Source organism: Acinonyx jubatus, chromosome D2 (genome assembly GCF_027475565.1).
Source record: "Acinonyx jubatus isolate Ajub_Pintada_27869175 chromosome D2, VMU_Ajub_asm_v1.0, whole genome shotgun sequence".
In the NCBI taxonomy this organism is placed as follows: domain Eukaryota; kingdom Metazoa; phylum Chordata; class Mammalia; order Carnivora; family Felidae; genus Acinonyx; species Acinonyx jubatus.
Window position 1 is genome coordinate 33,067,764 of NC_069393.1, and position 27,753 is coordinate 33,095,516.

Genomic DNA, 27,753 nt, shown 5'->3' on the forward strand with positions numbered 1-27,753 from the left:
TCTGCCTCAATTCCCTAATCCGAGGGCTCCCCTCTCCACTCTGAACCCCACCTCTGACTTAACTCACCGGACAGTTCCGCAGATCCCCCATGGTGCTGGCATTTTGCAGCAGCTCACCAAACATGCTTGGTGAGGGTTTTTCACGTCTTTCCAGCATACAAATAGCCTGATTGCTTCAAGGTGGGGGAATGGAAGGGTATGATGGTAGGAATTACACAGAGTTATAACTAAATCAAATAGATTACTCATGCAAACTCCTAACTCACATGTTTGATTTTCTTCCTCTGCCCACTATACCAAAGCCCCTTGTCCTGACCAGTCTCAGTGTCCCAAACACAATGAGCACCTTTGCCCGTCCCCAGATCCAAAGCTCATAGAATCCCCATTTCTCCTCCCACCTTGCTGACCACAACTGAACCTAAGAAAGGGGGGTGAGGTGGGAGGACTGGGAAGGAAGGAAGGAAGAAGAACAAAAATTATTTTAAAATTATTGTTCTGAGTTCCTACAATATAACACTGTCTTAACAATAAGGATATAAGCTATTTGGATGCTGTCAGTTGAAACTTATCACTTGAAGGAATACCTAAGGGTACAAATAGAGAACCTTTAAGACTCACCAAAGGGAAGTGGTGGAGATGTAATGTACCATCTGGATGAAAGGCAGCGGATCAGAAGTGGCACCACAGCTGGTACATACACACTGGGACCGGGGTAAAAAAGCAAAACCAAGTAACCACAGTCATTAATTGTTTTGACACCCATCTGATAACCCACATCCCTGGATACAGTGTTCTTGAAGAAGAAAAGAAGTGATGAAAATAGAAATAATGTTCACCTGTTCAAACAACGTCATTGCAAATTTCTGGTGGGAGATGCAGTGTTGGGCAGTACATATATCTTCTTTGGTTTCATCAGCAATGTGGAAGTGAATTCTCATCAAGAGATTTTCCTAATAAGGAAAGAATAAAAGCAGCATATCAATGATATTTAATAGAAAAATGCACAAATTGGTAGGCAGTTTACTCAGAGAAACAGTAATACTCTTGGAAGGTAGGAATACCTCTGATTTTTTTTTTAAAAAACTGTTTAATTTGAAATAATTATAAATTCATAGGAAGTTTCAAAAAAATTGTTTAAGAGGTCCATGTACCCTTCACCCAGTTTCCTCCAATGGTAACATCTTGCATAACTATAGTACACTATCTAAACCAAGAAATGGACATCAACACAGTCTACAGAGTTTATTTAGATTTCACCAGTTTTACATATACTTATTTGTGTGTGTAACTCTATGCAATTTTATCAGATGTATAGTCATATAACAACCACCACAATCAAGAAAGAAAATTGTTCCATCACAAGGTTCCCTTATATTATTCCTTCATAGCCTTTTCCACCCAATTCCAACCCGAACACCTAGCAACCACTAATCTGTTTTCCTATCTCTATAATTTTATTATTTTAAGAATGTTATATAAATGGGAGCATATGGTTTATAACCTTTTGATACTGTGTTTTTTCTCTCAGCATAGTTCCCTTTAGATCCATTGAAGTTGATGTGTAAATCAGTAATTCCTTTTTATTACTGAATAGTATTCCATGGTATGGAAGTACCAAATCTTGTTTCACTATTTACCATCAAAGGCATTTGGGTTGTTTCCAGTTTGGGGCTATTATAAATAAAGATTCTATGAACATTCATGTACAGGTTTTTTATAAACATAAGTTTTAGTTTCTCTGGGATACATGTCCAAGAACACAACCACTGAACCTTATGATAATTTGCAAGTACAGTTTTTTAAAAAACTGCCAAACTGTTTTCCAGGGTGGCTATATCATTTTACATTTCCACCAGCAATATATAAGTAATCCAGTTTGTCAGGAGTACCTCTGACTTTGGTGACATTTTGCCCTGTAATAGAATATATATCACTCTCGAACTTTTTTTAACAACAAGCAGAAAGAGTCTAAAGACAGAGAGTCTTTTGAAGGTTGACTGAGAGAACCCAGAGTTCAGAAGAGTCTTCTACTAAAAGTCACTGCGAGCAATCTAGCTATCTAAATAGCACATCACGCCTGTGCTAGGGACTCAGTTATTCTGTTTAATTATCTTTAGTAATGTAGGAGTTCATAAACTGTGATGGTCTCCAGACCAGCAGCATCTGTATTAGCATCACCTGGAAACTTGTTAGAGCTAGATATTCTCGGGCCCTAATCTAGACCTACTGAATCAGAAATTCAATGGAGTGTGACACAGCAATTTGTATTTTAATGAGTCCTGTCTCCTTTGAAGGTGAGACCAATGTTTTATGCCATGGCAAGCACAAAACTACTGTTAAGCCCAAAGGAGAAAGAATAAACCTATTCTACAATTCCTACTGTATTAGCAGAGCTTTGAGAAACTAGGGAAATTCCTAGCTCTAATTGAGAGACCAGGGACAGAGTAAATACTACAGTAAAGTACCTAGTCCCTGATGGAGACCATCAACAGTCTCACCCCATATCAGAGAGGGCCAGAGGCCAACACTTACAAAGCACTCTGCAGCATCATCCATAATTCCCAGCTGGAAACGCTGTTCATCCTGGAAGGTCTTTGCCAGAGCACTGCGGAGAGTGTCAGATGGAAGCACTTTTTCACTACTACACTGAAACTGGTTAAAGATTCCCTGTAGGAAAGAGGTTAGACAAGGGAAAAAACACAATGATGTTATTAAGCTTCTATACATCCCAATCTGTCAAGCTAGCATCTCCATGCTTATAACATTGGAACCAAACGTATTTTCCATGAGTTGATCTGCTTGCAGCTAGTACTAAAAAAGTAAAAAATCAAGTGTCAGAATAAAGGGTATAATCTGTGCTAGTAAGGATCCTTGCTCTTCCATCTGTCATAGACCACTGTCATGAGTTAATGTAATTGGGTACCTCATTTCCTCTGACACAGATAGAGGTAGATGATTCACAGTAAATAAAGGCAAATTATATATAAATGGTTTGGTAAATTATTCTCTGGGGGCTCATCCTATTAAACTTAGCCCCTTCTTTTAATTTAAAATTACTCAAGGGGTGCCTGGGTGGCTCAGTCGGTTAATCATCCGACTGGCTCAGGTCATGATCTCATGATTTGTGAGTTCAAGCCTCACACTGGGTTCTGTGCTGACAGCTCAGAGCCTGGAGCTTGCTTCAGATTCTGTGTCTCCCTCTCCTCTGTCTCTGACCCTCCCCCGCTAGCACTCTATCTCTCTCTCAAAAATAAACATTAAAAATTTTTTTTTAATTACTCAAATAAAAATAAAAAAATAAAATTACTGAAAGTACAAAGAATAATATAACAAATATCTACTTGTCTAATACCCAGAAATAAACATTCCATTATGTTTAATCCCAATCTACATATAAAGCTAATGTCCTGGGCACCTGGGTGGCTCAGTCGTTAAGCATTTGGCTTAGTCTCAGGTCATGATCTCACGATTCATGAGTTTGAGTCCCACATCAGGTAAGCTTGAGCCCTGCTTTGGGTGAGCCCCGCTTCTCTCTTTCTATCTCTCTCTCTCTCTCTCTCCTTCTGCCCTCCTGTGATTCTCTCTCTCTCTCTCTCTCTCTGCCCCTCCCTTACTTGTGTCCCCCGCCCCAAGCTCTCTCTCTTTCAAAAAAAAAAAAGATAAAGTCCCTTTTAAGACCACCCACTCTCTACCAGCCACTCACTATCATGAGTTTGTTGCACAATTTTCTGTTTTTAATGCTTCTGTATACATATGTGTAAGTATATGTGTAAGTGTGTTCATATGTGTGTGTGTCTATATATGTGTGTGTATATACGTATTCTTATATAATACATAGTGCACTTTTATGTGCATTTTTTGTTTGTATACAAAGTATCACACTGACTTACTTTTTTAAATTCAGCATTATTTTTGAGATCTATCCATAATTTACACACACACACACACACACACACACACACACACGGTTCATCCCTTTTTGCTGCTGTATTGTGTTTTACCAGGTCTATACAACATATATTTATCCATTTCTTAATTGAAATTTTGGCAGTCTCAAATTTTTGCTATTATAAAGAGGCTATGTCAACTTATACTTCCAGTAACAGATGAATATAAATAAATTTCCCCTTATCCTTGTCAGCAATTAATAAATACAGTTGGACTAGTTAATTTTAGTCTTTCAAACTACATCTAGTTTTTCTGGGTCTTTTGCAAATATGATTTGTGGCAAATATCTTCTTCCCAGTCTTCTAGTGTCTTTTATGTGGAGCAGTTTTTAAATTTTAATGTGATCAAATTACCCATCTTCAGCATCTTTACCTGATCTGAACCAATGATGAATGTGATGTTCAGAGAATAGAAACAGAGAGTGGCAACAAGTGGCACCTGGTTTGATGAGTACTTCTCAAGTGGTATTGGACCTTCCCAACATAAATTAGAATATGCTCCTTTGACATCACATGGCCCAGATCCTCACTAAACCACTCAGATAAGCAACAAATTCAATGATGAGTTACATATCAATATACCAAAGAATGTCACTCACTTGAAATTCTTACCAGTACTTTCTTTATAAAAAAAAAAAAAAGACATGGTTATTTTTCAGACTTACTAATGAGACCAGAAATGAGACCATTTTATAAACCTACCTATGTGATCTAAGAATAGGAGGCCCCACCAATTTAGAATGGTCAAATCTTGTTCCTCATCTTACTTGAACTATCAGCAGCTCAGTCATTCACTCTCTCCAAATTTTTATTCAATTACCCTCTCAATATAGTATTTCCTGATCACTCTTTTTAAAATTGCAAGCTCCACCCCCACTTCCCCAAACCTCCTACCCTTACCTGTTTTATTTTTCTCTGTAGCACTTATTATCATCTATAACACCACGTATTTTACTTATTTATTGTCTGACTACACTCTCTAAGTCTGAGTACAAAAAATTTTTGCCCTTTAATTCTCTACTCTACTACTCACTCTCAACACCTTAGAAGGGTACTGGCATATAGAGGGCAACCAATAACTAGTTTTGAATGGATGGATGAATGGATGAATGAATGATGTAATATGGGTAGATCTTACTAAGGAAAAATATTATCAAGTCCCCTCTTTTAAAAAAATTTTTTTTCAACATTTATTTATTTTTGGGACAGAGAGAGACAGAGCATGAACGAGGGAGGGGCAGAGAGAGAGGGAGACACAGAATCGGAAACAGGCTCCAGGCTCTGAGCCATCAGCCCAGAGCCCGACGCGGGGCTCGAACTCACAGACCGCGAGATCGTGACCTGGCTGAAGTCGGACGCTTAACCGACTGCGCCACCCAGGCGCCCCAAGTCCCCTCTTTTTTAAAGCAGATAAAGAACCACCTAGAAAAGTTGAAAAATTTTCCTAAGAAAATATAATTTTCCTAAGGTAGTATAACTGGTTAAAACAAAATGGGATTGAACTTCATTCTGCTAATTAAAAGTTGGAACTGTTTTTCCCTCATTCTACTTTCTTTTTTTTTATTTTTAATGTTTATTTATTTTTGAGAGAGGGAGAGAGACAGAGCCTGAACAGGGGAGGGGCAGAGAGAGAGGGAGACACAGAATCTGAAGCAGGCCTCAGGCTCCAAGCTGTCAGCACACGACCCAATGCAGGGCTAGAACTCACAAAACCACAAGATCATGACCTGAGCCAAAGTCGAATGTTCAACTGACTGAGCCATCCAGGTGGCTCTCCTCATTCTACTTTCTTACTAGCATTGTTCCTCCTCTTACACATTGAGCATCTATCCCAACAGCAGCTCAAGAACAATTTGCTACGTAACCTGCTATTATTTCCCTACAAATGATTCCATATGATATGGAGATGACAGTATTAGTAATACATATTTAGTATTATTTAATAAGCTAGGAGCTGGGGGAAAATCTATTATAATTGCTTCAAATTACTTTGAATTAACCTAGACATTTTTCACAAATCTATTTTAAAATCAAGTAAAGGCAAGACAGGACCTTCCATAATTTGTTACTAGAAATAGAAGAATGTCTATTAGTGACCATTAAACTACACCAAAAGGAAAGGTCTAGGTCCACAGTTAAACATTCTCAGAGGACAACTGATATATCTATACCAAGTGATTTTGAAACAGAGGAAGAGGGAAAAAAAGGAAAAGGTAGGAAAAGAAGCAGTGGCCACTATCATATCCCAACCTGCTGCTCTTCTCAATTGTTAATGCTAAGATATTACTGAGATATTAGTGCTGACAAAGGCTCTATCTCTAGAGCAAGAGATGGATGAGGTTTGGTCCTTTGTCCAGAGTCCAAAACTGCTTCCAAAACAAACCAGTGGGAAATGACTTCCAGGATAGTTCTGTACAAATGTGATATTTGCAAACTACAGCCCCTTTAGTCTTTCTCAACTGAGTTCCCTCAAGAATTAAGCCCTAATACTCTAAGGCATCAACAATTACTAATGAACTAACTTCTCTCCTATGTATAATAGTAGTTATGTTATCATCCAGAGAGAATTAAAAGAACAGTCACTCAAGGCACTTACTGTGTTCTGTGGTTCAGATGACCCTGCTTGAGAAAGGACAGGGCTCCACTGAGAGATGGCATAGAGTAATAATTAAGAGCATGGACTATGGAACCAAACTATCTGGATCCCAAACCCCAGTCCAAAATTTACCATTTCTATGACCTTAGAAAAGTTACTTAACTTCTCTAGTCTTCAGTTTCCTTTTTTTTTTTTTTAAGATTTTATTTTTAAGTAATCTCTATGCCTAACATGGGGCTCAAACTCATGACCCATAGATCAAGAGTCACATACTCTACTGACAGCCAGCCAGGCACCCCCAGTTTCTTTCTTTTCTTTCTTCTTTCTTTCTTTCTTTCTTTCTTTCTTTCTTTCTTTCAATTTATTTTGACAGATAGAGAGTGAGGGGGGAGGGGCAAAGAGAGAGGGAGAGAGAGAATCCCAAGCAGGCTCCACGCTGTCAGTGCAGAGCCATATGTGGGGCTCAATCCCATGAACCATGAGATCATGACCTAAGCCAAGATCAAGAGCTGGACACTTAACTGACTGAGCCACCCAGGTACCTCTAAAAGAGGATTAGCAGGTGGGGCCGCCTGGGTGGCTCGGTTAACCGTTCTACTTTGGCTCAGGTCATGATCTCGCAGTTCATGAGTTTGAGCCCCGTGTCGGGCTCTGTGTGACAGCTCAGAGCCTGGAGCCTACTTAAGATTCTGTGTCACCCTCTCTCTGCCCTCCTCTGCTTGTGCTCGTTCTCTCTCTCTCTCTCTCAAAGAATAAACAAACAAAACAAAACAAAATTTTAAAAGAGGATTAGTGGGTTGGGGTGCCTGGGTGGCTCAGTTGGTGTAGCGTCTGACTCTTGTTTTTGGCTCAGGTCATGATCATGGTTTCATTAGTTCCAGTCACGTGTCGGGCTGTGCACTGACAGTGCAGAGCCTGCTTGGAATTCTCTCTCTCTCTTCCTCTCTCTCTACCCCCTTCCATGCTCACACTATCTCTCTCTCAAAATAAATAGACTTTGAACATTTTAAATAATAAATAAATAAATAAATAAATAAATAAATAAATAAATAACGATCAGTAATAGTAGTTATCTCCTAGGGTTATTTACAGATTAAATAAATTATCTTTTTCTCTATCTACCTGTCTATCTATATCTTAGACTAATGCCTGGCTATATAAGTGCTTATCTAAGTATTAGCTGTCATCATCATTATCATTATCATCAACATCATTATCATTATTATTATATTTTAGGTTACTAAGGAGCCTGTCTGCTACTGACCGTGCGTCAGAAATGCCATCTACCTTGAACTACCTCCCTAGTCTCTGAAATCTGGGTAAGAAGGACAAACCACTTCTCTTTCTGTTGCTTACTCAAGAGAGGCAGATTTCCCATGATTAGATAAGAAGGGTTTCAACACAGAAAGGAAAAGACATAGTCAGAGCTCTGCTTATATCCACACTCGATATACAACAACAGATCTGACTCTTGTGTTCAGTGGCATCAACATCTCCAAACTATATTCTTTTCTCATCTCTTAATTACAGGCAACTTTCTCCATACACACTGAGTATCTGAATGTACTCAGAATGCCTGCATCTTCTTTATTTTATTGTAATTATTGTTATCAGTCTTGCTCTGCTATTGTTAGGACAAAGCAAGTGTATCAGGAATAAAGCAGCCTGAGCACTCCCAGCATGCATCTGTGGAGCTGTAGCTCTGGAAGAAGCTGTAATACAAAGCCCCTCTGTTAGGGCAGCACACTAACCCCTGTGTGTCCCTCTCACATGAGCACAGGGCTGGAACGGGCCTCCTCCTGCTCCCTTTTTCACCCTCCTGCCACCTTTCCCAGAGGGAGATCCTGTTCACACCAAAGAAAGCCAAGAACATTTAGTTCAGAAGTAAGAACAGGTGGTAGGACCAATAAGGAACAAAAACTGGTATTCTTCCAATTGCTGAGTTCTGCGGCAGGGAGTGAGAAAGGGCAGGAAGAACCAAAACCCAGGAATCATTTTTCCCTATGGGGTCCTGATGGTTTCATTTCAATTAACAGAGAAAACCCACCTTTGAGGTTTCTCTCTGCTCTTCTTCACAAAGTGAAACCAAAGAGGTCTTCCTTTTCATTCTCAGGAAAAGGCAAATTACTTTTTGTCTGTTAACTATTTTTTTGGATGCAGTGCAAAAGCAACAAGACTTTAATGACTAAAAGCAGGTGCTTCCCCACCCATTTCTCTTGGATCATGTAGCAAACAATTCTACCCACAGGAGCTCATAATTATCTGGATTAGTAAAAACCATGTAAATAAGATAAAAGTGCCATAGAGACAGAAACTCTTTGTGCTTTGGCATCTACAAATGCAGCTGTTGCTTCAGTTTTTTTCCCCCCTAAAACACAGACTTTTGTCTTTAGGCAGGAACAGCTGTTTATTTCTCTCTCAGGATTTCTTAGCCTAGCCTTAGCCTTCTAAAAAAAAGTCATGAGTAGAGAAGATGGGAGTCAAGAAGAAGGGCTACAGCTAAATGTGATGCATTCTGGGCCCTAGGTCTTTGGAAAGTTAGCAGTCCAACTCATTCCTGGGGGGTGTCCAACAAAATGTATTGTGCAAAGACACAATACATTTTATGCACTGCTACTAACTCAGTTCTTAGGGTTTCTCTTCTTGACCCGGGCTTTCCAAACCTCTCATCATTTTGGCTCTCATAATCACTCCTTTTCTCCACACCTCCTAGAAATCATAGACTTAAATAAATTGTAAGCCTCAGTGTGACCAATCAAGCCTGTCTGTAAAAACAACCCTCTGAAAAAAAGATAAAGGAGCTACTACTCCTTGAGTACTACTAGAAAAGAGAATTTTCACTAGTTTTATGTGTTCAAAAGAATCTCAAACATTCTCTTTCAAGAGGGGAAAAGAACATGTAAATGTTTACCATTTTGGCATCCAAACTAGTAACATTGGATTTTTAATGTTTTATTGTAGAAAATCTCAAACATACAAGGGTAGACAAAATAGCACAACAAACTCCTATGTACCTATTATCTATCTTTAACAACTGTGGCCAATCTCATTTCATATATACAACCCACCCACTCATCCCATTCCCAGATCATTCTCAATCAAATACTAGACATTATTCATCTATAAATATTTTGGATATGCCTCTAAAACATAAGAAATCTTTGTTTAAAATTTAATCATACTATAATTACCACACTAAAAAAAGGTAATAATAATTCCTTAATATCATCAAATATCCAGTCAGTTTAATAGAAATTCTTGCTCCAACATTGGGGAAGACAGAGAACAGCTGGCTAGTTTCTCCCTTGGGATTCTTTAACCTTATGTCTAAAAATACCTACCTTCTGGATTTCCGGATTATAAAATTATCTGCATATCCTGTATCAGTCCCTTTAAGTAAACCCAATTGTCGATACCATATCTCCCCATGAGTTTTGGGTTTTTTTACACTCAATTCATAACCCAATACTTTGGACTTGCAGTGGTGAAGTTAAAGATGATCATAAACTACCTATCACACTCATTTGTGCTACCTCTGCAAAAGAGACACACCCACATACACACAAAGACAGACACAGAAAGAAACACCAAGACTTCAAGACACTAGACAGAGAGCCAAAGAGCAGAGACAGGCCAAATTCACCAGAGGATGGTATTGCTTTTAGTAGGAAATCATAAACTAATGTTGAAATTTTACAAAATATAATAGTCAATTTGCTAATTTTTGTCAAGATCAAAAATGCAGGACCTTAGAGATTACCAACAGTATTTAAATCAAATTTTGACAATCAATACCATAACCACTTACCCCACAGGGGAAATGAAAAGGGGGACCCTTCTGGACATGCACAAAGATTTTGAGATTGTATAAGTTTCAGGCTCTGCCATAAATTCTGGAAAGGAAAGAATCATGATGATCTACTATGTTTTTCCTTGCAGTCATAACCCTCTATTTGAATATCATGTAAAATTCTAAACTCCAAATTTTAAAAAGGATGAAAGACTCAACTTTATACTTTCCAAGTTATATCAATGGTTAAATTAGTTGAGAATATTTAGGTACAGCCTAATAGGCCTTTAAGACTAAGAAAGATTAACCAAAAGACCACACAAATATACTCATACCCCAGAGAAAAGCAAAACAAAGAAGTTCAACTCAAGTAAATGATATTTGCATTAGACAGGGATATACCTTCCTCATGTGAGTCTGTTGATTACTAGCTAAAATCTCCAGGTAACCTATTAGAAACCTAATTTTCTGGTTTAAATAGTCCAACATAATGGATTTACTCTTCTCTGATATTGGCCATGACCACAGGACAATGAAGAACCTTCTGTTCCAATAATCTACCAAAAAAAGGACTGGACTGATAATGTGCAATGAGTAATTTCTTATACCACTTTACTCCCTGTGCTTATGCTTTCCAGTAGAGGAACAGCTACATGGTACACACAAAATATATTGAGGTATTTATTCTCTGAATTCTCAAATCCCCCCCCCCCCCCAATTAACTGATGGGCTATCAGCAGAACACAGACTTTCCTGCCCCTTTTGAACAGTCTTACTGCTGCACAGATACAAACTTACATTACAGGACACTTTATACACAAAAACCTATTTCCTCCTCACCTACCCCTCACCATCACCACCATTCTCTGGCTTTGATGCCTTGTACTAACATTCTTAAAAGAAAAATCACTAATTGAGGAGATTTGTTGAATTTAATCAATCAATGAAGCATTCTTCTTTGCCTATAACAAAAAACACTCTGTCCTACATCTTGGCACACTGCAAAGCCTCTAGTACAATCCCTGGAAGGAGAACAAAATCATTGTGGCATACTAAGTACAGAGGACGGATTTCCTCCCCTGGACAGAGATAAATAAATAAGCCAACACCAAAGTCATACCCTGGGGGCTGGGGACATAAGGGCAGATTCAATATGAATAATAAATAAGAGTTCTGGGCTATAGGCATGACAACAGTTCAGGTCAGGAAATACCTTTTAGTAACACTAGATGGGAATAAATTTGGAGATTCAGAAGGGACAGAGTAATTAGCCCACAAATCTTTTTGTTAAGTCAGAGTTGAAATGCATTGTGGCTCAAAATAAGAAGAAAGACACACTGACAAATTATTTTTAATGAAAGCGATCATTAATAATTTGCATGCAAAATTTTGAGGCTGAAATTAGGTTAGCAACTTAGTATCAAGTAATGCAGAAAAATAACCCAATATATTTTTACAGGACCAAATGGATTATCCTAAATATTACGTATAAACCTCCAAAAAGCAATTATAAGCGCTAGATACAACATACACTATGGTACCTGGTGAAGGTCACAAGGCACAAGAACACTGACAAACATTCAGACAGCAGAAGAAAAAGTAAAAACATTAAAGAAAAGGTGTTTACATAAGACTAACAGTAAAAGCATTTTAAAGATTGGTGCAAGGTAAAGTAAAAAGTGGAGAAAAAAAAAAAAACAGGGATACACATCTTCCAGCCAGACTTAGAAGGGCAAATCCTTCATCCAAAACATTAGATTAAGGGAAAGTTGGCTAGCTTTTGATTTATCTAGGAACATGTGTGTGTCTCTTTTTTGTTCTTAACATTGAGTTCTAGAGCTAAACAATTATGTTCCAACGTAAAAGAATTCTGACTTTATAGAATGAGCAAGTGCTGATAGAGTACCTCAAATACAGGAATTTTGGAGTTTTGTGTTTTGAAAAATATCTATGAAATTAAAATTTTACATTTGAAACTTAGCATTAAAGAATGCAAACAGGTCACCAAATACCAGCAAAAAGGAATTCTTACTTGCTTCACCAAACATTCATCTAATTTTTAAACAGGAGACAGAGAAAAAATGGGACTTAAATATACTGAATTACACCCACACTGGGACACCACAAAGTTAACATGTAACTTAATTGTAGGATGCCAGATAACTACTCTGCTTGACAGAATCCCAGGCTTTGACTCTTCAGCAGATCTTCCCATCATCAACTCCTCCCGACCCCCACCACACACATACACCTCACCCTTCCTTAACTAAATTTGGCATAAAGCAGCCTATATTAAGTAGACCTACTAAAAAAAGTGTAAACCCAAAAGTCACGATGAAAATCTCAAGTAGAACAAGAGTGAGAGCACAAAAGACAAAAAGAAAAAAGTGAAGAAAAAGGCAAGTACACAAAACTCTGTAACTAAAATCCAAGGACTACTAAAAGAATATATGAACCCAGAAAAGTTACGTATTTATATTATGGTGCAAGCACTATAAGGAATACCAACGGGGAAGAAAAGCTGAGCCACCTTTCCAAAAACTCATTCAGCCATGCTAAATACTGTTAAGTAAAACAATCATGGTTCTAGATAGAGGTAACATTTTTAAAACTTCATTAAGAAGATATGTTTCTGAAATGGAATTCTGAAAGGACTAGATGTGGTTTTATTTTAAAGAGATGTGTTGTTTATTGTTATGTTATTGTTTTGGGTGCTAAGGGGTCCAGGCAAAGTGAATAACATCTGCAATGTAGTCATAGGAAGTACACCATCTGCTGTCATAGCTGAAATGGAGAGTGCCTCAGGAAGGAAAGGAAGGGGAAAAAAAGTATGAAACGTTTTTTAAATGCCTATAAGCATATATTTTTAAGTGATTTAAGAAATAATTGGGAGCCACTTCAAGGTTATAAGAAAGGAGTAACTTCAAGATAGCACTCCAGCACATTCTTAGGTTAAAACAAATGAAATAGGATGATACTAGAGATAGAGAGGCAACTTAGGGGTCTGGAAAAAAAATATTCTTTTTACTATATGTGACTTATTACTAGAAATATCATTGACCAAAGAGGAGGCATAAAGAGAAATGACAACCTCTGTGATGCAATTTCCAATTTTTCTCTTTACAATTCAATGTGTTTTTCTAAAATGACTGTAGTACTTTCCTATACTTGTAATAAAAATCCTCCTTTAGGGGCACCTGGGTGGCTCAGTCGGTTGAGTGCCAACTTCGCTCAGGTCATGATCTCACAGTACGTGGGTTGGAGCTCCACGTTGGGCTCTGGGCTGACGACAGCTCAGAACCTGGAGCCTGCTTCTGATTCTGTGTCTCCCTCTCTCTGCCCCTCCCCCGCTCATGCTCTGTGTGTGTGTGTCTCTCTCTCAAAACTAAATACACATTAAAAAAAAAAATCATCCTTTAAATAAAAAACAAGTCGGGATGCCTGGGTGGCTCAGTCGGTTCAGCATCGACTTCGGCTCAGGTCATGATCTCATGATTTGTGGGTTCAAGCCCCATGTCAGGTCTGTGCTGAGAGCTCAGAGCCTGGAGCCTGTTTCAGATTCTGTGTCTCATTCTCTCTCCACCCCTCCTCCACTTGTGTTCTCTCTCTGTCTCTCAAAAATAAATAAATGTACAAAAAAAATTCTTTTAATAAAAAACAAGCATGATGTATATATTTAGCCAAAGAATAAAAAGAAATGCCCATGTGTCCAACAACCAATTTAAGAAATGAAAAACTTAATGAGTGCGAAACTCCCCAGTTGATTATAATCTCCTCCCCTCCAGTTATAACCACTGTCCTGAATTTTATGAAAATCATTCCCTCTTTCTCACATATATGTATCCCTGAACAACATGTTATTTAGTTCTGCCCATTTTTACTTTGTATATAAATGGAATCATAGTTTATATAATCTTCTGTGACTTGCTTCACTGTAATGTTTTTGTGATTAATCCAAGCTGATATATGTAGCTACAGGTTATTCATGTTCACTACTACAGTGTTTTACTTTAGGAATAAACCATAATTTTTAAACCTATTCTATTATATTCTATTATAGTTGGAATGGGTTGTTTCCATTTTTCTATAATCACAAAAATAATACTTTGGACATTCTCAAATATATCTTCTGATATGTATATACAAGGAAGTTTTCTACAATATGTATCTAGGAGTAGAATTACTGAATGGTAGGGTATATGCTACTTCAATTTTACCTGAAAAATGTAATGACAAAATATTTCCCTAAGTAGTGGTATCAATTTATATTCCAACCAGCAAGTGTATATAAGTTATTATTCCACCTTTCAAGTAACAATTTTATCCAATTTTAAATTTTCTATTACTCTAAAGGGTATTGATTTACTTTAATTCCTTTTTTTCTCTTTTTTTAAAAAGTCATCTATTTATTCTGAGAGAAAGAGAAAGAGAGAGAAAACGCATGCACACGTGTGCACACAAGTGGGGGAGGAGCACAAAGAGAGAGAGAGAGAGAGAGGGAGAGAGAGAGAGAGAGAGAGAGAGAGAATCTCAAACAGGCTCACACTGTCAGCACTGAGCCCAACAAGAGGCTTGAACCCACAAGCCGTGAGACCATGACCTGAGCCGAAAATCAAGAGACAGATGCTTAACCGACTGAGCCACCAGGCATCCCTGGTTGACATTACTTAGATTACTTGGGAGGATAAGAATCTTTCATATTCTTAAAGATCTTTTGGGTTTCTTGTACTGAGAAATGCCTGTTTATGTGTTTTTCCCATTTTCCCACTGACTCCATTATCTTTTACTTATTCTTTATAGGAGTTCTCTGGGGAGTTCTATGCTGCATACCAATCCTTTGTGGGATATATAATTTATTGCCGATATTTCCTCCTGGCGTGTAGCCTTGGGTCTTACCCTCTACTAGAGTCTTCTGATGAACAGAAGTTCTTGAATTTTCTGTAGTAAAATGTTATCAATTCTTTTTAGTATTTTTTATGTCTTATTTAATAAATCCTGTCTATCCCTGAGGTCATGCTATTCTTTCATATTTTATTCTAAAACTTAAAGTTTTCCTTCCAGGTGCCTAGGTGGCTTAATTGGTTAAGTGTCCAACTCTTGATTTTGGCTCAGGTCATGATAACAGTTAGTGAGTTCAAGCCCCTCATTGGGCTCTGTGCTGACAGTATGGGGCCTGCTTGGGATTTCTCTCCTTCTCTCTCTCTATCTCTCTCTCTCTCTCTCTCTCTCTCTCTCTCTCTCTCTGCACCCCCCCCCCCCACAATCTCTCTCTCTCTAAAAATAAATAAACTTTTAAAAAAGTTTTCTTTCACATTTCACATCTCAGCTCAGTTGAAATTCATACTTTTGGTAATAATATGACATAGGGATCTAATTTACTTTTCTTTTTTCTATACAGATAACCAATAACCTAATCATCATTTGTTGAAAAGTCCACTTTCTCCTTTGATTCACAGGGCAAGTAGCTAGTTTCCACATATGTATTTCTGAACTTTTGATTTTGTTCCAATGATTTATTAGTCATACTGTGTTGACAGCACATTGTCTTAATTAATATAGTTTTATAAGCCTTGATATCTGATAAAGTAGCGTAGTCATTAGTAATTTTGCCAAATATTTCTGGTTCTTCCCTCTCCCCAGGATTCTGATAGGATCACACTTCCTGGCCCTTTTAGGATTCACTGGAGCCGTATGATTAGTTCGAGTCTGTGATCTCTGAGCAGAAGAGATATGCTGAACATTCAACTGCCTGTGCAAAAACCTCCAGAGCTCTTTTTCCCTCTGCCTTGGCCAATAGTCAACTTGGCACCTGCATTCCTGAGTGATTATAATCAGTAGGGTTTCCAACTAAACTGCAGTGGACAAGTAATGGGAATGAAAAATAAACCTTTTGTATATTTATCACTGAGATTTTAGTTTGCTACCAAAACATAACTTAGTCTACTCTGATACACAAGGCAAGTCATTCATTTTGTTATTATCCTTCAAGAATGTTCTGTCTTGGGGGCGCCTGGATGGCTCAGCTGGTTCAGCATCCGACTCGGTTTCAGCTCAGGTCATGATCTCAGGATCGTGAGATCAAGCCCCATGTGGGGCTCTGCACTGAGCATGGAGCCTGCTTAAGATTCTCTCTCTCTCTCTCTCTCTCTCTCTCTCTCTCTCCAATTAAAAAAAGAATGTCATATCTATTCTTCCCTGTTTGTCATAAGAATTTCAGAATCAAATTTTCTAAACTTCCAGGACAAACTTGCTGGTCAGAATATACATTAGTATCACCACATTGGAAAACATACGGAAATACTGGAAAACAGTTGGTATTATAAAATTAAAAAAAAAAAAAACTGAAGATATACATATCCTATGATTCTAGTAATTTCATTCCTGGGCAAATATGCAAGAGAAATATGTATGCATATGTAAAATATAAATAAGAATGTTCTTGGCAATATTGCTCATTAAAAATTAAAAACTGTAAATAATCCAAATGACTACCAGCTATAGAATAGATAAACAAACTGGCTTATTTACACAATGAAATACCATATGATAATGAAGATGAACAAAGTCAACCTGCACATAACAATATGATGATCTTATTAACATACTGCTGCACTAAAGAAGACATACACGCACACACACACACACCCACACAGATTCATTTAGAATGATTCCAATTACAATAAATTTCAAAAACAGGTAAATTTTAAATTCAATTGTTTAAGAATAGATACATAGGCAGTAAACTATCAGGTAAAACAAGAAAGTGATTATCACAAACATTAGAAAACTGGCTACCCCTGGGAGAAAGGAGGAGACGTGATTGAGAAAGAAGGGAGGATTCAAATGTCTATAGTACAGGCAGTATTCTATTTTCACCTAAAGAGTTGTTAAAGGATGGTCACTTTGTGATTATTCATTATACTGGGTCTTTGTGAGGATTTTATATAAATGTCATATATTTTTTGTTAGATTTATTCATATCACTTTATATACTGTATTACTATTTAAAAGTTTCTTTTAAATTGCATTTTCTATTAGTTGCTCGTATATTAAAATGCAATTGAATGTTATGCCTTGATCTTACAGGCAACAACCTGCTAAATTCTTATTGGTTCTATTGATATCTCAGTAGATGCTTTGGGATTTTTTTTAACAGCCAATCATATCATCTGCAAATAATGATAACTTTGTTTCTTCCTTCCTAATCTTTATCTTTCCTTTTGTCTTATTATGCTGACTAGAACTAGTTCAATGATGAATCAAATTATTTCATATTCTATACAAATATTTTTAAAGTAGCGAACAAAAAAGAGACATTCCAGGTGCTGATGATCCATCCCAGATTTACTCTTCTACTCAGCATCCCTTCTCTTCTCTTGGAAAATAAAGCCCTCTGGCACAAAAACAGACACATAGACCAGTGGAATAGAATAGAAACCCCAGAACTAGAACCACAAACGTATGGCCAACTAATCTTTGACAAAGCAGGAAAGAACATCCAATGGAAAAAAGACAGTCTCTTTAACAAATGGTGCTGGGAGAACTGGACAGCAACATGCAGAAGGTTGAAACTAGACCACTTTCTCACACCATTCACAAAAATAAACTCAACATGGATAAAGGACCTGAATGTGAGACAGGAAACCATCAAAACCCTAGAGGAGAAAGCAGGAAAAGACCTCTCTGACCTCAGCCGTAGCAATCTCTTACTCGACACATCCCCAAAGGCAAGGGAATTAAAAGCAAAAATGAATTACTGGGACCTTATGAAGATAAAAAGCTTCTGCACAGCAAAGGAAACAACCAACAAAACTAAAAGGCAACCAACGGAATGGGAAAAGATATTTGCAAATGACATATTGGACAAAGGGCTAGTATCCAAAATCTATAAAGCGCTCACCAAACTCCACACCCAAAAAACAAATAACCCAGTGAGGAAATGGGCAGAAAACATGAATAGACACTTCTCTAAAGAAGACATCCGGATGGCCAACAGGCACATGAAAAGATGCTCAACGTCGCTCCTTATCAGGGAAATACAAATCAAAACCACACTCAGGTATCACCTCACGCCAGTCAGAGTGGCCAAAATGAACAAATCAGGAGACTATAGATGCTGGAGACGATGTGGAGAAACGGGAACCCTCTTGCACTGTTGGTGGGAATGCAAATTGGTGCAGCCGCTCTGGAAAACAGTGTGGAGGTTCCTCAGAAAATTAAAAATAGACCTACCCTATGACCCAGCAATAGCACTGCTAGCAATTTACCCAAGGGATACAGGAGTACTGATGCATAGGGGCACTTGTACCCCAATGTTTATAGCAGCACTCTCAACAATAGCCAAATTGTGGAAAGAGCCTAAATGTCCATCAACTGATGAATGGATAAAGAAATTGTGGTTTATATACACAATGGAGTACTACGTGGCAATGAGAAAGAATGAAATATGGCCCTTTGTAGCAACGTGGATGGAACTGGAGAGTGTGATGCTAAGTGAAATAAGCCATACAGAGAAAGACAGATACCATATGGTTTTATTCTTATGTGGATCCTGAGAAACTCAACAGAAACCCATGGGGGAGGGGAAGGAAAAAAAAAAAAAGAGGTTAGAGTGGGAGAGAGCCAAAGCATAAGAGACTGTTAAAAACTGAGAACAAACTGAGGGTTGACGTGGGGTGGGAGGGAGGGGAGGGTGGGTGATGGATATTGAGAAGAACACCTTTTGGGATGAGCACTGGGTGTTGTATGGAAACCAATTTGACAATAAATTTCATATATTGAAAAAAAAAAAAAGAAGAAAAGAAAGCCCTCCAGGCTGGACGAAGAAATATGGTTATTCTAACAATTTAAATTTCTCAGCTATTAGAATGAAGTTCAGCTCATCCATATTGTCAAATTAATCCATCTCACTATAAGTCTATTTAAAATAAGTTTCAAATGAAGTGTACAATAATTAAAAGAATGCAAACTAGAGCTTCATTATTTAATACTTATATAGCACTGAGGGACTGAAAAGCACTTTGGGGAAAAACATCAAATTTTTAATATACTCCCAAATATAACAAAAGAAGCAGTGAAGAAAAATAAACCTAATGGATAGATGAGACAATGATGTGACGAGGAAAGTAGTAGAACTCCTTGGAGTTACGAAGATCCAAAATAGAGCCTTTGATTCCCTAAGCCCATTCACCTATCTGCCATAAGCAATTGCTTCTCTGAAAGAGTCCCAAGGTACATTCTCAGCCCTCATAAGTTAAAAAATATCTTCCTTTCTGTACTTGGGTATCCAGAAGGTGTCCCATAAAGTCTCTGGTTTTCTCCATCTTTTTTGGCTTATATAGTGATTCTAATTTATATTCTATTACCCATTTGTGCTTCTGGAAACTGAAATACAAGACTGTGACAATCAGTTCATTAGAGTCCCCTCTGGGTCAATGAAGAGGATGGTACAGTTCTAAACAAAGGCATGTGAGGGGGTCTATCATCCCTTCCTGGTACAGATGAGTGTTTCCAGTTTCAGGAGATTCTTCTACCAGGGATTTCTCCAGGATTCAAATTTCTCTAGCAAATATCTTACTTTGGCTTTTTAGTTTTTAAATGTCATGAACCAGACTTCTCTTCGATTTGCTAGCCAAAGGGCTATATATTTCTGGTTCATTTAAAATTAGAGACTGGGTCACCTGGGTGGCTCAGTCAGTTAAGCATCCGACTTTTGATGTCGGCTTAGGTCATGATCTCATGATTGTGAGATCAAACCCCACGTCAGGCTCTGCACCAGGTGTGGAACCTACTTAAGATTCTCTCTCTCCCTCTGCCCCTCCTCTACCCCTGCTCACACTCTGTCTCAAAAATAAATAAATAAAAATAATAAAAATTTTAAAAATAAAATTAGATACTTAATGTCAGTGTACCCTTCAGAAAATCAAGCCAAATTCCCTTGTGGATGGACTTCTGTCTGAATGGGCATAGTCAGAAATGTTACAACTTGTAAAAGATTTGCTTTTATTAAAATTCATATTTAAACTCCCCAATTAATCAATAATACATATTTTGCTAAAAGTTCCAATGCTTCCAAGGGGAAGAGAAAAAAGATGTTTGTGACCCAAGTGGTAAAACGTTCAGAAGACTCAGTCATCTCTTTCTAAAGATATGTGCCCATCATGGACTTAAAATTCCAAAGTGATGCTGCTCAAAAAACGTCTTAAATCAGTTGTTGCAAATAACCAATACAACTGGGAAATTCTCCTGGATTTTTTGTTACAGTTCTTACTCCAAGATGTAAAAGCAACTAAATCAAACATATGATCACAACCAAGCATCCCTGTGACAAACCAAGAACTCAGACTTCTTGAAACTGAAAAATGACTCTGGATGTTTATCAGAACTCACACAGACTTGCCTAGCCATAAATAATCCATTGTACATACAAACCAAGAAAACACAGAGAAGCTACATATTGGAAAATCAGATAAAGTATAGAAAATGGACCTTTTATACAACCTAGTTCTTCCTCTATAGTAGCATACCTAAAATCTCTGAGTCAGAAATCTCTCACTTTCTGCTATTTTCTTTGTCTCTAAATGAATCCTCAGGTTTCATTTTATTCAGAAATGAAAAACTTGGGAGTCAGATGATGGGGTCAAGAACAGGTATAATGAATCTATTAAATGTGGTAATGGGAAACATTTAGGGAATGGGAAAATTTTAGTACTGGCTTTTCTCAATAGGAAGAGTTTGTTGTTAAATTTAGCTTTAACAAACAATAGCTAATTCCACTAAAAACACTTGGTTGTTTATTCTTTCAAAATAAAAATTTAGAATTAGCTCTTCAGGTAAATACTCCAAGTCTAAGCACATCTCTGTAGTATCCTATCACATTAAATAGAGTTGTATGGGCAAGAAAGTTCAGAAAAACAGACTACCTAAGCCAGGTAACAATTCTCTGAAGCAAGCAAAACTGATCACATCATCTTTCGCACTAAGCCACAAGCAAATAATTCAGTAAGAAATTCTTTAGCATCCCCTGATTAAATTGCCTCAATATTGATCATCTGGCAGCCTAATGGTAGTGAGAAGAAACAGATTTGAAGAACTTACCTTCAGAGCACAAAAGATGCAGGAATCTCCCATGCACTTGTGAGTGGTAAGCTGCCTAAAGCTACGTCGGAAGATGTCCAAGTGCCATAAAACCTGTCAATAAAAAAGGGGAAATACTTCAGTACTTTATAAGAAGACTCCATTTGATCTTAAATTCAAGAATTCAAGCAAACATAGGTAATGACTTCTGAATATATCTTTATTCCCAAGAGAAAACTCATTCTAGTATATTAAAACAAATGCCAAAAAGGGTGAGTTAGCTAACACAAGGGACAGAAGACTATATTCTGAAAAATACATTACTTTGAAAATGAAGGTCACACAGACAAAATAATGTATAATATACATCAAATGTGATCTTGAAGGGGAAATTTATGGGCTAAAAGCTGCAGAATAAGGGTTTACTTTAATTGTCCACACAAGAAACAATTTTTTTTTTTTTGGAACAAACTTGCTTTTTGAAGTATAGTTGATACATGTACATTAGTTTCAGGGATACAACATAGTAATTCCACAAGTTTATACGTTATGCTGTGCTCACCAACACAAGTGTAGCTGACATCTGTCATTATACAACACTATCACAATACCACTGACTATATTCCCTATGCTGTGCCTTTTATTCCCAAGATCTTTTTTTTTTTTTTAAGATTTTTTAAAAAGGAATCTCCACACCCAAGGTGGGGCTGACACTTACAAGATCAAGAGTCACATGATCTACAGCCAGCCAGCCAGGTGTCCCTCCTCATGACTTTTTCATTCCATAACTAGAAGCCTGTATCTCCCACTCCCCTTCACCCATTTGCCCATCCCCCTCATCACCCTCCCCTCTGACAACCACCAGTTTGTTCTCTATATTTATAGGTCTGATTCTGCTTTTTGTTTGTTTATTCATTTGTTTTGTTTTTTAGATCCCACATATAAGTGAAATCATATGGTATTTGAAACCTTATTTAGAAGCTTGAATTATAGTGTGGAATTTTGTCTTTGTTGGATTTCTCAATTTTTGGACCTTTCTGAGAGATGTGTGTTCCTCATGTCAACAGATTAAAAAAATGGTAATATCAACAGTGATAAATCATGTTCATAGTATGTAACCTAAATATGATATGATGAGAATGGCACTTTATTTTTATGGTCTTCTTCTCAAAATCCTATAACCCCAGTCTCACAATGAGAAAAATATCAAACAAATTCCAATAGTGGGACATCCAACAAAATACTTGATTAGTACTACTCCTCAAAACTATCAAGATCATCAAAAACAAGGAAATTTTGTGAAAGAGAGCCAAGAAAAGCCTAAGGAGACATGACAAGCAAATGTAACCGTGGTATCCTGGATGGGATCCTGGAACAGAAGAAGATGCTAAGCAAAAACTAAGGAAATTTGAATAAACTATGGACTTTAATTAAAAGATAAATGATGTAATATATAGCCTAATGCCTTAGGATGTTCCTCTTGCTTGGGTAACATTTTTTAATTAAGTTTATTTATTTATTTTGAGAGAGGGAGAGAGCATGCACACAAACAGGTGAGGAACAGAGAGGAGAGACAGAATCCCAAGCAGGCTCTGCACCATCAGTGCACAGCCCAATGTGGGGCTCGAATACACGAACCATGAGATAATGGATCAGAGCCGAGATCAAGAGTCTGACACTTAACCGACTGCGCCACCCAGGCACCTCTTGCTTGGGAAACATTTAAATGGCATCATATATGAAAAGGCACTATGCCTCCGGAGGCCCATACAAAGCACAGCTCTGGAGTTTCTCCTTACTTATGTGTCTTCAAGGTACATATTCCAAAAGTTCTTGGAAATACACTATACTCCCAAATAAGTAACACCTTTTCATAATAAACACAGTGGGTTCAACACATCTGTGGCCAACATAGCATTCATATCAAAAGTCAGAATATTAGTTCATAGAAACAATTATTTTCAACTTGTAACGTGATTATAACAGGCACTCCAAAACCATCAATGACACAATCTTTAAGTACATAGAAGTGTGTGTGAGTATGTGTGTGTGTGTGTGTGTGTGTGTGTGTGTGTGCCAGTATGTGTCCATATGGTGCTGGAAATTACAACAGAAAGCCATAAATATTATTGTTTTAATACAGATAGAACATACAGAACGAAACAGAATTATAAAAACAGGACGATGGCCAGAAAGGAGGTAAACACACACACACACACACACACACACACACACACACACACCTATATCAATACCTTTTTTTGCCTGCTTCTAAATTTAAAAAGTATTATTAGTTTATGCAATGTCACTCAAAAACCCATATGCATCATCTGGGGAAAAAAAAACCGAACCAACCCCACCCAACTGCATGAAATTTACAGTAGCAATTAGGGAATATAGTTAAACTCTTTCTCTAGGCTTGACAGCATAGAATTTTTTAATGTTTTCAAATAAAAATTTGAAAACAGAGAGAGAATATGAAACTTTATTACATAAATAAGCTTAGCAAAATTCTTATATTATAAATGAGTAAACTGAAATACTATTACCTGTACAAGGTCACAGAGCTAGTGTACAGACAAACTAAAACTAGAATCCAAGTTTTCTAATTCATAAGTCTAGTACTTTTTATTTTTGTTTTTTTAAGTATTTACTTTTGAGAGTGTGTGAGTGGAGGGTTGGGGGGGACAGAGGATCCTAACCAGGCTCTGCACTGACAGCAGCAGGCCCAATGTGTGGCTCGAACTCATGAACTGTGAGATCATGACCTGAGCCAAAGTCGGATGCTCAACTGACTGAGCCACCCAGGCACCCCAGTCCAGTACTTTTCATTCCAAATACATTGTCTTGGTTTTTCTTCTATCATAGCAAGATATTTTCTCATTATATCTGAAGCATAAAACTAATATTTAACCAAGTTAATTATCCTGGATGGCAAATTCAATTTACTTTTACTCTGAGAAGCAGAAAAGAAGGGAAAGTAATTACTTGAAAGTTAGGCCAAAAGGAATGAACTTAACATTCTATGGGCCTGACAAGGCAAAGCAGACAGACAGGAAGCTCTGGGATTCTGAGATCACTAGTATGGTAAGCAACACCAAAAGGGAAAATCTGCAGTAGATAATCACACCTTAGGGGAATTTACTTTCCACTAGCTCTGTTTAAGCATATCTGTCCATACACCAATCATGAGCTACTACAAAAGAGCTCAGAGGAAGGGGATGAAGAAATGGACAAAGACTGGACTCCATTCAGTGTATGCTAAGAGCCTATATATTATAAGACAAAAGTAATGTACCTGAAAGGTCTTTGACTTGTGGAAAGAACTTTGCTTTCTTTTCTAGAGAAAAGCAAGTACGGTGATAAGACATCTTTGTCTCAAAAGAAAAAAAAAAAAAAAAGCAAGAAAAAATCAATAATCACGTATTAAGATCATTTAGTTCACGTACTTTCTTTCTCCTTCAGGCAAGTAAGTAGTAGTAGTTACACTTATTATTTCTATTATCATTATTAATCCCTTTTTCATATAAATGAGGTAATTGAGGTTCAGAGATTAAGTGACTTGCCTAAAATCACACAGATAAACTTAGAAATGATCTCAGGCTGTTGACCTCAAACAAAGACCATCAAGGATTATATTTAGAAGAGCTATTGGAAGCACAGCATTTGCAACTAAAAAGTCAAAGTTCACCAAAAAGAAAGAAATTACCCTTACCTGCAGGGCACTGTTGAGGAAGCAGCTGTTTTGTCCTGGCTCATTGCTGAGACCTTTGCTGGGGGCTATGGAGGTTGAGCTTCGAGGTGTAAACATGCCTTGGACACTACCACGGCCCCCTGAAAAATAATTTCTTTTCCAAGACATTATTGTTCACAATTAGCTTGAAAACTTAGAGAAGATTTTGTATTTTTGGGGAAAGAGCTTCTGTCTGCTGAAGTCCTGATTTGTGAAAGATAATCCAGAATTCAATGAATCTGTGTTGAAATATTTTGAGTTTACAACCTTCCAAACATCATCTATGTAGCTCAAGGAACTCAGGTATCCTCTTAGATCCACATGACAGAGCCGTCCCCCATTTGCTCCAAACAATGCCCAAAATTTAACATGGCACAGTACAAACACAAACAGAGAAATCCTTAGGTATTGCGTCCTTCTATTTCTCTTGAATTGCCTCCATAAAATCGTGGTGAAGTGCCTGCAGTCCTCAACTCCAACAGAATCCAGGATCAGGGTAGGATGTATTCTTAGGCTTGTTGATGATGCTTCTTGTGGATCGAAGATTCTTTCCAACTGGAAGGAGAAGCAGACAGATAAGCAAGAATCCAATGCAACCCTCCTCGCCTTCTATTGCCTTTTCCCATCATCGTCTGAAGTAAAAACTCAAGTTCTAAACAACTGACATAGATTCCACAAAGGTAAGAAATTTTGTTTGAATTATATGGAGTTTTTGTTCTTATTGCTGCTGCTCTTTTTTTAATATGCCCCAAACAGCTTCCATCGTTCCATCTAGAACTTCAGAAAGTCTCTTCTCTTCCTCTGTGACTAGAATAGCCAGCTGTGCCAGAGAGCTTTAACAAAAAGAAAAAAAAAAAAAAAACTAAAAGCTTGCGTCACTTAATGACTCTCCTGGCTTTGTGCTGTTCTGCCAAGATCAACGTTGCCTCACCTCTCACTATAAACTTGAAACCTTGGCAAACAATGACAAAAACAAACAAAAAATGCAAAAAAAAAAAACAAAAAAACAAAACCTCAACAACAATAAAAAGGAGAAACGCTCAAACCAAAGAGGAAAAAAAAAAAGGTGTGAGTAGTTTTTCTTTCAGAGGAAATTTCTCTGAAAATTTCTAGAAGACAGCTGATCAGGGCAAAACGAACACCAAATACAGTTTCCAAAATCAAGCTAACAAAAATATTACCAGGTAAACATACACCAAATTAAGAATTGGGACAGTTTCTGTTAGATATTTTGAGTAAAGAAATTTTTAGAGGTGTTTTACATGTTCATGGCTATGAAAGCCTATTTAAAGATGGGAAGGCCAAGTTATCACTCTGGGCTCTGTTCTGAGGAAATGTCCCATCTCAGAGAAATATTCATGGCAAGTAAACCATATGCCCTTAATATCATGTCCAGGAGAACTAAATCTTCTCCTGCCCTGTTTGTTTGTATGTTTCATTTTTGCCAGAGGATCAGAGAGATAATTTGGGTTACAAATAACTTAATCCTCAGATTATATCTGAGGCACTCACAATCACAGGCAATCCACTGACCAACATTACTTTTCAACTAATTAAAATTCCAGTGAGGCAACAGGGAAGAAATACCAAAGCAAACACCTTTACTAGAAGGAAATCTTCTAATCTCCAGCTTTAAGCTTTCATATAAGGCTGCCATGTCCACATAAGTAAAAAATTAAGAATGTTGAGTGTTAAATTTGGTTTCTAACAGTTCCCCAAGCTTCTCCCTTCCTTACTTCCTATCATCATATGGATCACCTAAAAAAGCAAAAATGCTAAAACATCTTAATCATTCTCTAAGAAATCATCTACCATTATCCACAGTGTGTCCAGTGGAAAAACTGAGGCACAGGAACATTAAATGGTTGCATAAGACTGTTCTTTCCCTTCTCTAAATTCCCAGACTATTTATAATCTACATGTCACAATTAAAGTATTTGACTATACACTGTAGAGTCATATTATCCTCTATTTGTTTTTATTACTCTCTATTTGTTTTATATGGTATCAGTCATATATCCTGAATGACTGTATGAAATGAAATACTAACTAGTGTCAGACAACTGCTAAACACTATACTTACATTCTTTATTTATTCTTTACCTATTATGTAGGTGTTAATAGTTCCCACTTTACAGAAGAGTAGAGTGAGACTTAAAGACATTAACTTGCTCAAATCAAACTGGTAAGTGGCAGAACTAGAATTTTTCGACTATTAAACTGTGACTTAATTATGTATTTTATCATACTATTCCAAAAGTTCCTACCACAGTGCTGGTCATAAGGAGGAACTCAATAAATACTCCCTGATGACTAGCATGGCACCAAGAAGGATTCCATGTCTCCCATACAGACTAAAAGACCCTCAACTCTCTATACACACCCTCATACACACCCCATTCGAAGCTACTAAGCAACTTCCAACAAGACATGCAGCATTCCTTCAGCTCAACTGCTGCAAAGGAATGACATACCAAGCCTCCACTTTGCTCACAGCCAAAAGGACTTGGCAGACAGGTGGGGTTTCCACTATCTGCATTAGACACTTACTGAAACTCAGCCTGCCCTATGATACACACCCTTGAGTTCAGGCAGCAAAGAGGAAAAAAAA

At 37.4% G+C, this 27,753-nt stretch overlaps 1 protein-coding gene across 26 annotated transcripts in view; it reads right to left on the reverse strand.

Moving 5' to 3' along the window:
- The window catches only part of USP54 (ubiquitin specific peptidase 54), a 128,394-nt gene that overhangs the window by 36,690 nt on the left and 63,951 nt on the right, over nt 1-27,753 (reverse strand). For 9 of the 26 annotated variants that reach the window (XM_053207487.1, XM_053207482.1, XM_053207485.1 and 6 more), the window contains 6 exons: nt 25,125-25,697; nt 21,431-21,523; nt 2,533-2,667; nt 837-950; nt 619-701; nt 68-173 (listed from right to left, as the gene is read on the reverse strand). In XM_053207487.1, the coding sequence (XP_053063462.1) occupies nt 68-173; nt 619-701; nt 837-950; nt 2,533-2,667; nt 21,431-21,523; nt 25,125-25,271 (678 nt within the window). In that variant the 5' untranslated portion in view covers nt 25,272-25,697. Of the gene's footprint in view, nt 1-67; nt 174-618; nt 702-836; nt 951-2,532; nt 2,668-10,351; nt 10,437-21,430; nt 21,524-25,124; nt 26,088-27,753 lie in introns of those variants that run through there. The other 17 variants (XR_008292265.1, XM_053207501.1, XM_053207491.1 and 14 more) reach the window with 13 other exon arrangements.